Below are 14,808 nucleotides of genomic sequence, written 5' to 3' on the forward strand. Positions count from 1 at the left end.
TGCGTTTCATAAATCTGATGGTATTTCTGAGTTGCCGTAATGTTGGGAAAAGCAAAATCCCAGTTGTATTACTGCCGCAAATATCTTAAATAGAATAATGCAATAATTTTCTCCTCCTCTTCACTATCCCCCTCTGTTTCTCATTCCACCCTCCTATCCCATCGCTTGTCTCATTCAGTAATCTATGACAGCTGCCCTCAGGCCATTGAGGCTGGGATCTGGTGGCCCAGGACTAAGTTTGGTCTTCCTGCAGCGGTTCCCTGTCCCAAGGGAACTTTTGGTACGATGATTTTCAGCAGCTCATCAAATTACCATACAGTAATGGTAATATATGAACTTTGCCTCAAGGCCTTCCTCTGCTCCATTCTGTTGCTTTTCATCTCACATTCGATCGCTCTCTCGCTTCCTTCCCAGGCACGGCTATCCGCCATTGCGATGAGCACAAGGGATGGCTGCCTCCCAATCTCTTCAACTGCACCTCCATTACCTTCACCAAGCTGAAGGCCCTGGTGTGTGCCTATTATCTTCACTTTTAGATGTGTTTCATAATTTTCACAAATAAATCTCAGCTGTAAGAAAGTGGAGGTAAAGGAAGTTAAGCAATGTATTTCATTAAGAAAGCATCTAAACGTTGGTAAACTGTTGTTTTTACTTTACGTTCCCTCAGTCTGAGAAGCTGTCTCGTAACGCGTCGCTCCTGGACTCTGGGCACGTCCAGCAGACTGCAGCCATGTTGGCCAACGCAACCCTCCACACGCAGAAGTATTACGGCAGCGATGTGAAGGTGGCCTATCGGCTCACCCAGAGCCTCCTGCAGCATGAGAGCAGCCAGCAGGGCTTCAACCTCACCGCCACGCAGGACGTCCACTTCACTGAGGTGAAACTCAGCAGCACAGACAACACAGATAAAAAAACAACAACAACAACAACAGTAATACAACACAGTAGAATGCTTTAGCTGCATTCAGCATATTAAAATCCACTCTCCATGCTGCAACATTATTACTAGGAAGCATAAGCAACGGGAAACATACATAACACTTCATCTGCCTCTCCGTTGTCACATCCTGCTGTTTTCTGACAGAATCTGGTCCGCGTGGGCAGCGCCATCTTGTCTCCAGACACACGGCCGCACTGGGAGCTCATCCAGCACACAGAAGGCGGCACGGCTGCCCTGCTGCGCCGCTATGAGGACTACGCCAACACGCTGGCACAGAACATGAGGAAGACTTACCTCAGCCCCTTCACCATCGTTACCCCACATATAGGTGGGCTTTGTCTTACAGTTACCTCACAGCAATAATCTAGACCAGCAGTAAAGACAATGCAGCCTGGGGATGGGTGATAAAGACAAAATCAAATATCATGTTATCTTTGAATACAAGATATCAACATTGTGACTATATTGTAGGGATGAGTATTGGTGCTTTCATGAGATATTTACACAATATAGATTTTTGATAAACAGTTATAAGTAACGTGGATATGATGACCAAACAGGTCAGAGCAATGTAATAAATTGAGAAAAATTGCATTTCTTTATGCAATTTATATTGCAATATTATGATATCTGAAATCCCAGATTATATATAGTCTGAAATCACAATATTAAAATAGTATCAATTATGATGCACAGCCATATTATAGCTTTCTTGGCAGACGGCAATGTGTTAAAGGGTTTTTTCTATGCGGTTCTGTGTAATGTATTGATACTGTATTGATCTTTTCACTTACCTCCGTCACAGGGAGGTTAAAGGTCAGGCTCAGCAGCAGAGCACCACTGCTGCAGGGACTCGCTGTGTTGCTCCAGAACACTTCAGCAAGGCAGCTGCTGGCTGCTCTGAGGGCCCTCAGTGTCTGAACTCACCATCCAGCCCTGTTTTTTTTTTTTTTTAACTTTCTTAAATGTGTTCCCCATAGTTATCTCTGTGGACCGCCTCAAGAAAATGAATTTTGCTGGAGCCAAGCTTCCCCGGTACCAGTCCCTGAGAGGCCCCCGCCCCGCGGACCTGGAGACGGCTGTCACTCTCCCCGATTCAGTCTTTGAACCACCTGTGGAAACCAGGGGCCACAGGCACATGGATATCTTCCCAGAACCCTCGCCGAGGAATCACTCAGGCACCAGGCGGAAGCGGCATCCTGATGACAGCCAGCAGGACGCCATCGCCAGCGTCATCATCTTTCACAGCCTGGCCTCACTGTTACCAGAGAGCTACGACCCAGACAAGAGAAGCCTCCGGTAAGAAACAATAGGTTGAATTGTGTGGCCATTAGAAATATAAAAAGAGAGAGTGGAAAAAACTAAGGAAGACTGAATAAAAGTCGATGTAGACTGATGCACAGACCGACATTGTATCCCAGTGGCTTCCTGTTAAGAGAGACCCTAATTTATCATCTAAAACAACATTTGTACTGGTGTACAAATGTGTAGAAGATTAACTGCAATCACATGAAACCCATTAATCCAGGAAGATTTGGGTTAGACACATTTTTGAAACCCAACTGTAGAGTTTTAGAGGTTTTTATTCAATAGATAAGCACTTAGATTTGCCAGGAGATGTTGTTGTTGTTGTTGTTGTTGTTGTTATTATTATCTCAGGTTGCAGGTTTCACATTTTGACTCATGAGAATAATACCAATGATTTCTATGATATAACAAGAGTTTGCTTTGTGTCTGTAATTACAGAATCAAAAATGCTGATCTTTGAGTTCATTTATTTTTTTTTATCACATGACTTGCATCAGGGTGCCGAAGCGGCCAGTCATCAACACACCAGTGGTGAGCATCACAGTGCACGACAACGACGAGCTGCTGCAGCACACGCTGGACAAACCCATCACGGTGCAGTTCCGCCTCGTCTCCACCGAGGAGCGCTCCAAGCCCATCTGCGTCTTCTGGAATCACAGCATACTGTGAGTGAAGGGGCGGACGAGCGGCGGGTTTACAGCAGGAACTGGACGAAACCGTGTGTTCACGTTGTTCTCTCCTCTCTCTCTCTCTGTGTGTTTTCATTTCCAGTGGCGGTAACGGAGGCTGGTCGGCGAAGGGATGTGAGGTGGTTTTCAGAAACAACACTCACATCAGCTGCCAGTGCTACCACATGACCAGCTTTGCTGTGCTCATGGACATCTCCAGGAGAGAGGTGACTCAAACTGACCCGCAAAACACCCACTCGATGCTTCATGGCAAAAATCTGCATCGTAACAAGTGATTTAGTTGCATATTCAGTGTTAAAATCTTGTGTTTCTTTAAAGAAGTGAAAAAGCCAGTGGGATGAGATAATCCTACTTGTTTCCAGTACTAATAAACTTGTTTCTAGATATCCTAGAGTTCTTTTCTTGACTCTAATGTATTTATATGCCTCATTCTGTCTTGATTCAACATATTTATACTTGTCCACAGAAAAAAAATGAAACAAGTGAAATTGCATCGGAAACAAGGGGGATTATCTCATCTCAATGTCAGATTTTTTTCACTTTTTTTAAGAGAAGTGTGTGTAGACTGATGGAGATAGTGAATGATTTTCTCCACCATCTTCACTCCATTCTCTAACTCAACCTTTTCCTCTCTTCCCCTCCTGGTCAGAACGGTGAGATTCTGCCCATCAAACTTGTGACATGGAGCACAGCAGGTGTGACGCTGGGCTTCCTCTTCCTCACAGCGACCTTCCTCCTCTGTCTGAGAGCCATGCAGTGCAACAAGACGAGCATCATCAACAATGGAGCCACTGCCCTCTTCTTCTCTGAGCTCATCTTCATCCTGGGCATCAACCAGGCAGACAACCCAGTAATCAATCAGTTTCCTATCTTCATTTAATTCGTATAGCTCATGTTGATATCCTCCCATCTCTCTCATCTACATTAAGAAGAGTCTGAGCAAAGCAAATCAAAGCAAATGATAATCTAAACTCAGAAATTTCCACTCCTCTGTGTATATATACATAGATATATATGGTACAATGTGCTTTAATCTCTGGTCTCTTCTCCCTGTCTCTGTCCCTCTGTGAAGTTTTTGTGCACAGTCATCGCCATCCTGCTGCACTTCTTCTACCTGTGCACTTTTTCCTGGCTCTTCCTGGAGGGGCTGCATGTCTACCGCATGATCAGCGAAGTGCGAGACATCAACTACGGGCCGATGCGATTCTACTACCTGATTGGCTGGGGAGTGCCTGCTTTCATCACAGGTCTGGAAACTCACACCGTCGCATAGTAACGCAAAGAGGAAACGCTCAGAGAATAATGTATGAAAAGTTAGTTTTTCCAGTTGCCTACAGAGTAAACATCACAAGTATGAGCATACAGAGTGTTGCCTCGGTTAGTGCTGACCTTCATCCCCAGCACCAGACTGTTTCTGTTCACATTAGTAGCAATGCCTAGACACTTACATTTTCAAAAATACAGAAATTGTCCACACTACGCCTTTGTTTATTCATCAAAAATGCAGGTCTTGTGATTCGACAAAGTATAGAAATTTGTCCAAGAAAACAATCTTTCCTCTTTCCTATTTTATTACAAACTGCTGTTAAAAATCAAAAGCAGGACTCAGCACTAAATTTTGGAATCGCTCCTTTTTGTACCAATTTGACAGATTTTCCCTGCTTTTGATGACCGTCCTCCTCTAACTAGAGTATGATTTCAAGTCAGGCTAGATGATGTTGATAAAATCAAATATCACGATATCTTTGACTGGCTACCTCAATGTCGACTTTGTGACAATATTGTAGATATGCAAAGATATTTAAACTCAAGATGTTTGATAAACATTCATTAGTAAAGTGGATATGATGACCAAGCAGGGGTAGACAATTAAAACAATAAAATAAGTTTAGAACACTTACGCCTTATCATCATATTACCATTTCCAAAATTGCAGACAATATCAAGACTCATATCACAACATCGATACTATATTGACATGTAGCCCTAGTTTCAACATCTGCAAAAAAATCAATCATGTCATCAGCTGGCATCGCTTATACTGACAAACACAAGATAAAGGAAAGCAGTTTTCATGCTTGGATTGTATGCGTGTGCATGTGGAGGCCTACATGGCGCGATACACACATACACACATACACACATGTATCAGCTGTTGCCTGATGGAGGATTTGGTGCTATCATCTCTGTTTTTTGGCCTTTGTGTCAAGGTTTGGCAGTCGGTCTCGACCCAGAGGGCTACGGGAACCCCGACTTCTGCTGGCTGTCCATGTACGACACTCTCATCTGGAGCTTCGCTGGACCCATCGCCATGGTCGTGTCGGTGAGTCCCTGCAGCTCCTGTCATCTTAGCTCATCATGGAGGTTCCTGTGCAGTTATTTACATAATAAAAATAATAAACATCTATTAAAATTGGCAGTTTTCTAAGCACTCAAAGGTGCAAATACAGTAAGCATGATACAAACATAAACAACCCATCATGGATGCGAAGATGCAGAGAAAAAGTGTTGCAGCAGCACCTGCTTGACAGATCTGCACACAGTGACCGTGATTTTCACACCGGAGGAGGATATTTATTCTAGTGTCTCCCACTGCAGCAGTCCATATCGCGGTCCAAGATGCTGAGTCATGAGCGCTGATCTCATTAGAGTGGCACCAGAGATGTTGTTTACAATGAGCACACCCACCCCTGTTCTGTTTTTGAAGTAGCGTCAGCAGGGGTGCAAAGGAACTCGAATAAATTTAATGTATTTTGTTTGTTTAAGTGTATGGTCTGTGAAGAAGTGAAAATAACAGTTAGGAAAACAATATTCTAATGTAATGTGATTTCAGTTGAAGAAAAGAAGTGGCTCTACCTTGTAAAACATGTTGTTCTCTGTTATAACGAACAAGAAAGTCTCCGGCTGTTAATACAAAATAAAAGCCTTTATCAGAACATGACAAAATTAAACCTGGTGCCGTGGCCTTGCTGGTGGTCTTCATCAGGGCCACATTTTAGGGTCAAGGTTGTTTTTAACCAACTGGTAACACTGTAAGGGTATTTTAATCACTATAACACTGACCAGTGCTGTGTTATAAAGTGTGATGGAGTTTGATGCTGTGTCCACAGATGAACATCTTCCTGTACATCCTGGCCTCCAGAGCCTCCTGCTCACTGAGACACCACAGCATTGAGAAGAAAGAGTCCCGTGTGTGAGTGTCCTGCTGTTACCCACCAAATTATCACTGTTGTGTAATAACTCGTGTTTGCTTTTGAGGTGTGTGCATCACAGCCTTTTTCTGCTGTAGGGATCTTTGTGTCCACTCCAATACTTATGATATGAGATGCCTTAGGCACAGTGTTTGCACAAATGCAAGGCAAATGCAATGATGAAACTGAGTTGCACACTCATATGCACATGCACACATGGGCACGTGCACACAAACACACAGCAAAGGGAAACAAAACCACATCGGAACCCATGCACATCACAAACAATGCATTGTTGTTTTCACCACATTTCTCAAAGAACCTGCATATATTAGTTACTTTGACAGGCCTGTCAACACACCCTGAGTTCACTTTCCATCTTTATGAGGAAGTAATAAAACCGGTCAAACTACACTACCAACCACATAAAGGATGATGAGTAAAATGCGGCGTGCACACCAACGTTGAATAAAAGAATCCAGTGTTAGTTCAAACTGAATCCCACCCTGTTTAACTGGCTGGAAGATGCAAAACCAGAGGATTACATGCAAGATGAAATAAATAGGGATAAAAACGGTATAAATAAAAACATATATCAGACATTTCTAACGGTTTTCGCAAAAAGAAAACTTTCAAGAGATTTTAAAGAAGCTAACTGACTAGCTCACGGGACTGAGATGCTATAAATAAATGTCACACTTTCTAACTTTGCTTTCCACCTCTGTGTGCTGTTGCAACCAAGGGATCGTGAGCTCAGCTCTTTTCTGGACCTGTTGCAATTTCCTGATCTTGCAGTGTTTGTTTTGTTGCATTTTGGTGTTGCATCCTATATCTTGCGGTTTGAGCACTTAACTATGAGCACAGAGATGTTCCTGATGATTCTCGTTTCTGTCTGTCTGCAGCTCGGGCCTGAGGACAGCAGGAGGAGTTCTCATCCTGGTTTCTGTCACGTGTCTTCTGGCGCTCCTCTCCGTCAACAGTGACATGATCATCTTCCACTATCTGTTCGCTGGCTTCAACTGTGTGCAGGTGAGCCGTCTGCTTCCCCCTGAGACACAGTCTGAGAGGCTCATTGCCTCTTTGGTTTGACCTCTCCTTGATCTCTTGATCTCTCCTTTCATCCAAACCAGGGTCCCTTCATTTTCTTCTTCCGCATCGTCTTCAACAAGGAGGCAAGGAACGCCATGAAATACTGCTGCAGCCGCAAGCGTCCTGATCATATGATCAAGTCCAAGGCCTCGGTGAGTCCCCTAGTGTAAACCTTCAGAAAATACTCAGCCCAGGCTGTCTCATGGAACAGTTACAGACCTCCGGGATGTCGATTTGTGCTTCAGTCAGATATTTAGGGGCTTCATTAAAGCAGCAGTGCCTTGACATGAAATGTTTCCATCAAGAGTTGTCACATCTATTATGATCTTGGATAATTCAAGTGACATTTTTGTGAATGTGATTGACTGTTTTGCAAAACCAGAATCTGTTCCAGTCACATTCAGATCTATAAAAATTTTCTCAGCACTTTAAAACTCATTAATTCTTTTGTGTAATAGGGTCTGTCTCTCCGATCCATTAAGAGATTGTGCTGTTGTTGTCCTCTTTTAATCCTGGAGCAGCTCAAAGACTTAAGACTGTTTTTAGCTTTGACCTGCACTAATCGATCACAAACAACAGTGTATATAAATTAAGTTTTTTAGTGTTTCTTTTAATGCCTAACATTCTCCTCCCTCTTATCCCTATTCCTTGTTTCTAAGGGCTACAAATGTAACTCCAGCTATATGGATGGCCGGCTGTACCACCTTCCCTTTGGAGACTCCAGCGTGTCTTTGAACGGCACCATGCAGAGCGGCAAGAGCCAGCAGAGCTACGTCCCATTTGTCCTCAGGTATGGAGAACCCAGTGGCTCTGTGCACAGAGCTGTTCAACACCCCAAGCACAATAGTTTCTTTCTGTATTTCCTTATATGTGTATCAGCACTTCTCGGCTTTGAAATGCTATATTGCATGATCGTGTGTAGGATAGTGGGCAGAATTTGACCAAGCTGTTGTCGTTTTTTCCAGGGATGATGGACTGAGTAACAGTCAGGCGCATATCGCTCTGAACGACCACGGCTCACTCTTCCATGAAACTAAAGAGCACTTGGATGGTGCGTTTCCTGCTCAGAACCTCCTACTTGCTCTATTTGCACAAACATGTTGCTTCAAGAAGGGGATATCAGCTTCAACATGTGCATGAAGTTTTTTACTCATGTTCCTTGTCTGTGTGTAGATCATGACAGCGACTCCGACAGCGACCTGTCTCTAGAGGACGACCAGAGCGGCTCCTACGCCTCCACTCACTCGTCTGACAGTGAGGATGAGGAGGGACCCTACCCTCCAGAGGAATGCTGGGAAAGCCTGGCCTCCAACGTCGCCAAGAGAGCACACCCCCATGGTACAGAACCTGTCTGTTTTTATGACACTCTCCTTTTTGAATGAATACAACATGTTGTAAAGCTATGAATTAAATTAACAAAATTTGCAGACACCGTAGTTAAACATGAATATGTTGATTAAAGTAGCATGAAACCTCGGCAGAAAATCTAGATTTTGCTGTCATCTTGTGGTTTTACACTTCACCTCACTGCAGTGATGTAGGTGTGCTTCATTTGGCTTGCCTACATCACTGTTAGGTGTGGTTAGACGTGCACTGCTTACTGTTTCAACCCACACAGTGTAACAATGCCTGCTCTTCTGCCATAAAAGATTTAGAGTTTCATCTCCCTTTAATACCACAGCATTACATGTAAGACTTCAAGTGTGTTCACGTCCACTACAACCAGGGATGTAGGGGAAGAACTACTTCATCTCAGTTTAGCCACTATTTTAGGACAATATTAAAATATTAAAATAAAATATAAAATATTTATTAAAATTAAATATTACTCCAGCCAAAAGCTATGCATTTTTTTTTTTATCAAGTACTCACCATGAGTTGTCAGAAATGTCGGACAAGTGGCTAAGCAGGGACTTCAACAAATAGCAGCAAAAAGGACATGAAAATGTTATTCTCAAATTCTCAAAAGTCTTCATGTGGCGTACTTCACTTCTTCACTTTCTATTCATACGTTCAGTAAGTCCCAAAACCAGGGTAATTACAGTAAAACATTGCAATGGAAAATATTGTGCATTTGTCCCTGTGCGACTGGCCTACACGTTCACTGGAACTGAAGATCCGCCTCTGGCGCCTCTGTCACTCACACATTTTCCAGATGTTTTTGTGTCCTTTTGCTTTTGGTCGAAGTTTCCTATCAAGTCCATGACAACAGACGTGGTTACAGTTTTTGCCTCATTGTCCTTGAGGCATGCAGTCATTTTTTTCCCTGACATTTAAGACTACTCAGGGTGAGAACATGATACAAAACAGATTTAATTAATGGCTATGTTATGAATTTTATAGTACGCATCATAGTAAATATCAAACTGCCATTTTATATGTAACTTACCAAGATTTGTTTACTTAATCATTTTCATGGTTACGTCCCAGACAACAACTTGACTAAGATGTATTGGCCTGGGGAGTACGCAGCGCCGGCGAGTGACAGCGAGCTGGGAGGAGCAGACAGAATGAAGGTGGAGGGTCTGGCCAGCCCTGAGCCGGGCCTCAACCGCACGGCGCCAGATGACAGGACGGGGGACAAGGACACCATGACGCTGCTGCTGCCCAGTCTGCCAAACCTTAATGCACACCCCCAGAAAGGTGAGCAGTTCAGCCCAGTGCAAAAACTATCCTCTTCAACTTCTAATACTGAATCTGAAAATGTCAAATATCGTCACTTGTCTTGGGAAATCCCCGAGACTGCACTGGAACAAGTTGAATTACACCATCACATTGGCAGAATTTTTCACTTATTTAAAAGATTTTAAGATTGAATGAATGTAAATGGCAAGACTAACAAATCGTTTTGCAGTATGAATTTTGGCATTTTCATGAAGAGACCATATTTTTTTTCCATCACATGCAGGAATCCTAAAGAAAAAGCAGCTTTCTCCTATTGTGGAGAGGAACGGGATCAACCGCATCCATAACGAACTGTCTGAAAACGCCACGGGCCCGACCTCTCCACAGGGATCGTCCTCCAGTGACGGTAGAGCCGGCCCAGCCAAGCCCAGCCTCCCCGATCAGCTGAACGGCGTCGCCATGAGCATCAAGGCAGGGACGGTGGACGGGGACTCATCAGGGTCGGAGTGAGTATCAACACCCAGATAACCCAATAAAGCTAGAAACACCCAGCATATAGGCTCTAGGACCCAAACAAGAAGGTAAAGCATTTTTAGTGTTAAATAAAGCACCACGGTTTTGGATTCTGCAGAACTGAGATCACAGCCACAAGTGTGTACATTATTGTGAAAGTCTTTTTCCTGTGAATCTATATTGCGAGACCTTTTTTTCCACCTTCAATTGTTAATTTTGAACAACTATTTGTGCTGTCGTCCTCAGTGATTTTTCGTTGTCATCATTCGTACTCTGTCCCATTTTCCACCTTTAATGGCCAACAAGTGTTAACATTAACATGCCAGGGCAGCACCCATCCTCCCAGCGTCGATGTGGGAGGATCTCAAACATTTGACCGGAAGTCACTGAACATATTTGTAGTTTTGACTGATGAAGCAGAGCAATATTAGTGATATTTTTGTACGCATCTTACAAAGAAAAACTCTGACAAAGTTGATTCCTGCAAGAGCCAATTTAAAGACACAGAAGTCATAGGCACCCTAAACTGCTCCAGGGGAACCACAAAGAGGCGGATCCTGTGCTTTAATACTTTAATAATGAAATGCACACATGCATGGGTATTATTATTTCTCTGGGATGGATGTACAGAAACAAACAAACAATCAAAGAAACTCCACTGCACTCTTTAGCACTAAATTCTTAAAATAGATCTGATTTACGATTTACTAATCAACCCTCTCTGCCCCTTCTCTCTTTCCAAAAATCATAGATTTTTATTCTTTAATTTTATTCACTGAAGCACTGATCCTTATTAAAAACCAAATCAGGATCACTGTCTTCAGATTGGTGCATCATTTAGCATCTCTCACCCCTCACAACCAGTGTGTGTGTGTGTGTGTGTGTGTGTATGTGTGAATGTGTGGAAGTGTGAGTCATTGCCACCCATGTTTCCTTTTTTGTTCCTTCTTGTGTTGTGTTGCATTTGTCTCAAACACACCCCTATCCATCCTAAACCCACCCTCCCTCCTCTTTCATCTGCCACCCTGTTTTCCCAGCAGCCACCGCAACACCTCCATGTGACCGCGCTGACGGAGGGGTGTGTCTTTGCAGGTCATAGAGCCTCCTTCTTCGACAACAACCCTACTGCTTTCCACCGACTGGAAAAGCAAACTGTATAGGCGGAGGCGCACAAGGGAGCACTGGACATTCCTAACGCGGGAAGAGGATGGTATCCCCCCTCGTCATCGTGGTCCTCTGAAGGAGTGTGTGTGATGTGGCAGGTCAAGCAGTCTGTGTTATGTGTGTGCGTGTGCTGTGTGTGTGTCTGTTGATGTTCATACATGTGTGCCAAACCTCAGGAGTCATTGCACTGGCCCAGGCTCAAGCACACTGATAGAACGAGTCTCACTCTCCCTTTAAAGAAATTGTTTTGTTTACATACTTGAAGCAATGCACTTTTTTTTTTAATTTACACTGCCTGCCCAAGTTTGCTGGTAGTCAACTTTTTAATTTTTTGTTTTTTGTTCCAGTTGATATATTATGTTTTGAAGACTATGGAACAATAAAGAAGTCATTCTTTTTGGGGTGGGTCATTGTAGTCGTAGAGATGCAAACATTCAGGGAATTTCCTCTTCTTGCATAACTAGTTTGTAATGTCATCACGGTTTGCCTGGATAGCTTAATGTGGTTACTCTTTTATTAGAGGTGTTAGTGTTTGTGCTCAGATGGTGCCAGTGTGAGGTTTGCTCCCCGTTGGAGTTCGGTCTCAGGTGCTGAAGTTACTCTGCAAGCCTGTAATGTCCAAGGCACAGAACGGCCGAGTCAAGCTCGTTCACAGACTGTATGCACACTGACTCCTGTCCCTCATTGACTCGAAAAACATTTCCATCCAGAAGTGACCCGCCATCACACTGTGATGCACTGGAGGCAGAGGCTCTGCGTGGATTTGAGGATGGTGAACTGAACTTGAAACACTGAAACACTGAAGACAGAATCACTGCATACTGTGTCTGCCCATCCTGGATGCTCTGTATAAGCTATTTCTCATTAATGAAGGATGTTTCCCAAGGCAACAGCTAATCATCACTCGTACAGATGTGTGAGAGAGAGAGAGAGTGATTGCCTTCTCCACTACTTAGCCTTCATTCCCTCGCATCACTGAACGGGGGAAACCTGCATGCACAGACCTATAAAAAAGACTCAAAGGACTTTTGGTACATCACGTTTTTGTAAATCACCGAGAGCCAATTTTTTATGGACATGAAACGTGCTCTCATTTTCCAATGTGTTATCCGAGGGATGAATGCTTTTGTTTGACTTCAGTGACTAAACAGCTGTATTTTATAGATTAGCTATGAAGCATTTGTCGTTTTTGTAAAATAATGAAATACTTGCAAATTTGTGTTGTAATACTATTTGAGCTATATTCCAATTTTACTGTACAGAGTGGCCTGCAAAGGAAACAAGGATTTCAACATATCTTTAAATGAATCATATTGCATAATTGTGCATATTTCACACAGTCAGGTCCACATGCCGACCGGGCCGATGCGTCTCAACTTTGAGGGGTCATTGTCGATATTAGGAGGAAAGTATCTTATATCTGAGTTACTGCTACTACTTTCAGTCTAATTTATGTGATGTTTGTGGATGACTTTTTTTTTTTTACCAACCATATAAATTTAATGTACAAATGTAATTTTATTGCGATGCCACAAGCACCGACACTACCTAGTTCAATCATGACACATTGAAATCGACACCGGTAACCCAACAGAGGACTGTCTCTTTCACTCTGGTGCTCCTCTTGTTAGGGATCAAACTGTTTTCTACCATTTCCCATTTTACCTCAATATCTGTGCCAAGTCGAGTAACAGCTATCATATTTTTTTGTTTTTGTATCTTTTTTTTCCCTGTATAATGTATTTTGCATTAAGTTCACAGCTGTTTGCTTATACCAAGGTGCATAATGCTACAGTGCATACAAGTAGGCTAATCCAAAATTTGCCATGAAAGGGACCAGGCTTCAACCTCCGAATTTTAGAAATAGCAGACTGTTTGTTTACACATACACGAGTGTCACATCAATCTGTTTTCACGCAGCTGGCGCTCATATTCATTTACTAATTTTTACTATCAAACACTTAACTCCTCGCTTGACCTCCTGCTCTTATCTGGTGTGTAAAGACTGCTCGTTATAGCGCCTAGCAATCAACCGCTTCAAAACCAAGAGCTGATGTAGATGACTGATGTCAGAGCTTTAGTGATACAGGGTAGGCTCTAGAAAAATGGCTGGTATTTTTCTATGTGAAATTACTTGGTGTAAAGGATTTCACCCAAATTCATTGAAGTAAAAACAGACAGATGTGGTTTTAACTGTTATTATTGTGTTTCTGCTCTTTGTGGTGAATTCCCGGGAGGCGCACTGCATAAAGCCAAATAAGACCAAATGAAATTTTAATGATCTCTGTTGGGAAATTGGGTCATTACAGAAAACATAAAAAAAATAAATGAATGAGAAAAAAAATGTAAACGAATCCAGTATTGGAAAGTAAGGGTTAAAAGGCTCTACAATGACAAGCACACGGAAAGGCAGTAGGACTGGGCAATATATCGGTATTGTGACATAAGATTAGATATCATCTAGGATTTTGGATATCGTAATCTCGTGATATAAAATGAGTGACGTCTTTTCCTGGTTTTAAAAGCTGCATTACAGTAAAGAGATGCAATTTTCTGAACTTGTTGCAGCTGTTATGTTATGTGTCTCTACCTGCTTGGACATTGCTTCCAAACAACTAATGATTCTTCATCAAAAATGTCATTGTGTAAAGATTTTGTCAAAGCAGTCATCTCTAAAACATTGTTGAAATATCAAGGTATTCAGTCAGAAAATATTGTAATATTTGATTTTGTCCATATTCCACACTCCTAGAAGGCAGTGATGACCATGACCGAGTCAGAGTTGCCGTCACATTTGGGTTGACTTCTTCACTTTTGATTATATTATCATTGTCATCATTAGTTTTTTGATCCATGCTAACAACAAACCTCTTGGCCCTCTTACTTAGATCAAATTTCCTGAACTGGTAAATCAAAGCCCACCTTGCTCACTGAGGACACAGAACCACCACATGAAAACATCAAGTCAGCAACGAGTTTTGTTCATCGCTGTCAGTCTGTGTCGTCTGTTTAGTCTTTCTTTAGTCTTTAGTTCTGTCAGTCTTTGGCACAGTCCCAGCACGGAGCACAGGGACTCAGTGTGATTTAGCCCTAAAATGCTACTCAACTATCTTGCCTCAGATAATCTTCAATTACATTCACAAATAACAATTCACAACTTACAATATACAGCACAAGCATCTGTTTTAGCAATTCATTTTATTAAAAAAAGATGTTCTTGTATAGATGCAGAGGTATGTTCAGTTTAAATACAGTCTAAAATTAATCTTTTTATATAGACTTTCATAAT

The 14,808-nt window shown here is 42.4% G+C and overlaps 1 protein-coding gene across 3 annotated transcripts in view; it reads left to right on the top strand.

Moving 5' to 3' along the window:
• Window positions 1-13,718, top strand: part of celsr2 (cadherin, EGF LAG seven-pass G-type receptor 2) — a 61,887-nt gene extending 48,169 nt beyond the window's left edge. The window contains exons 16-34 of one of the 3 annotated variants that reach the window (XM_030050634.1): window positions 179-280; window positions 415-509; window positions 668-877; window positions 1,085-1,268; window positions 1,921-2,239; window positions 2,746-2,913; window positions 3,020-3,143; window positions 3,587-3,787; window positions 4,010-4,184; window positions 5,148-5,260; window positions 6,048-6,130; window positions 7,031-7,157; window positions 7,259-7,369; window positions 7,877-8,007; window positions 8,183-8,268; window positions 8,391-8,555; window positions 9,648-9,860; window positions 10,126-10,348; window positions 11,393-13,718. In XM_030050634.1, coding sequence (XP_029906494.1) covers window positions 179-280; window positions 415-509; window positions 668-877; window positions 1,085-1,268; window positions 1,921-2,239; window positions 2,746-2,913; window positions 3,020-3,143; window positions 3,587-3,787; window positions 4,010-4,184; window positions 5,148-5,260; window positions 6,048-6,130; window positions 7,031-7,157; window positions 7,259-7,369; window positions 7,877-8,007; window positions 8,183-8,268; window positions 8,391-8,555; window positions 9,648-9,860; window positions 10,126-10,348; window positions 11,393-11,417 — 2,855 coding nt within the window. In that variant the 3' untranslated portion in view covers window positions 11,418-13,718. The remainder of the gene's footprint in view (window positions 1-178; window positions 281-414; window positions 510-667; window positions 878-1,084; window positions 1,269-1,920; window positions 2,240-2,745; window positions 2,914-3,019; window positions 3,144-3,586; window positions 3,788-4,009; window positions 4,185-5,147; window positions 5,261-6,047; window positions 6,131-7,030; window positions 7,158-7,258; window positions 7,370-7,876; window positions 8,008-8,182; window positions 8,269-8,390; window positions 8,556-9,647; window positions 9,861-10,125; window positions 10,349-11,392) is intronic. The other 2 variants (XM_030050636.1, XM_030050637.1) reach the window with 2 other exon arrangements.
• Window positions 13,719-14,808: the final 1,090 nt, after the last annotated feature.

This window comes from Myripristis murdjan, chromosome 5 (genome assembly GCF_902150065.1).
Source record: "Myripristis murdjan chromosome 5, fMyrMur1.1, whole genome shotgun sequence".
NCBI lineage: Eukaryota > Metazoa > Chordata > Actinopteri > Holocentriformes > Holocentridae > Myripristis > Myripristis murdjan.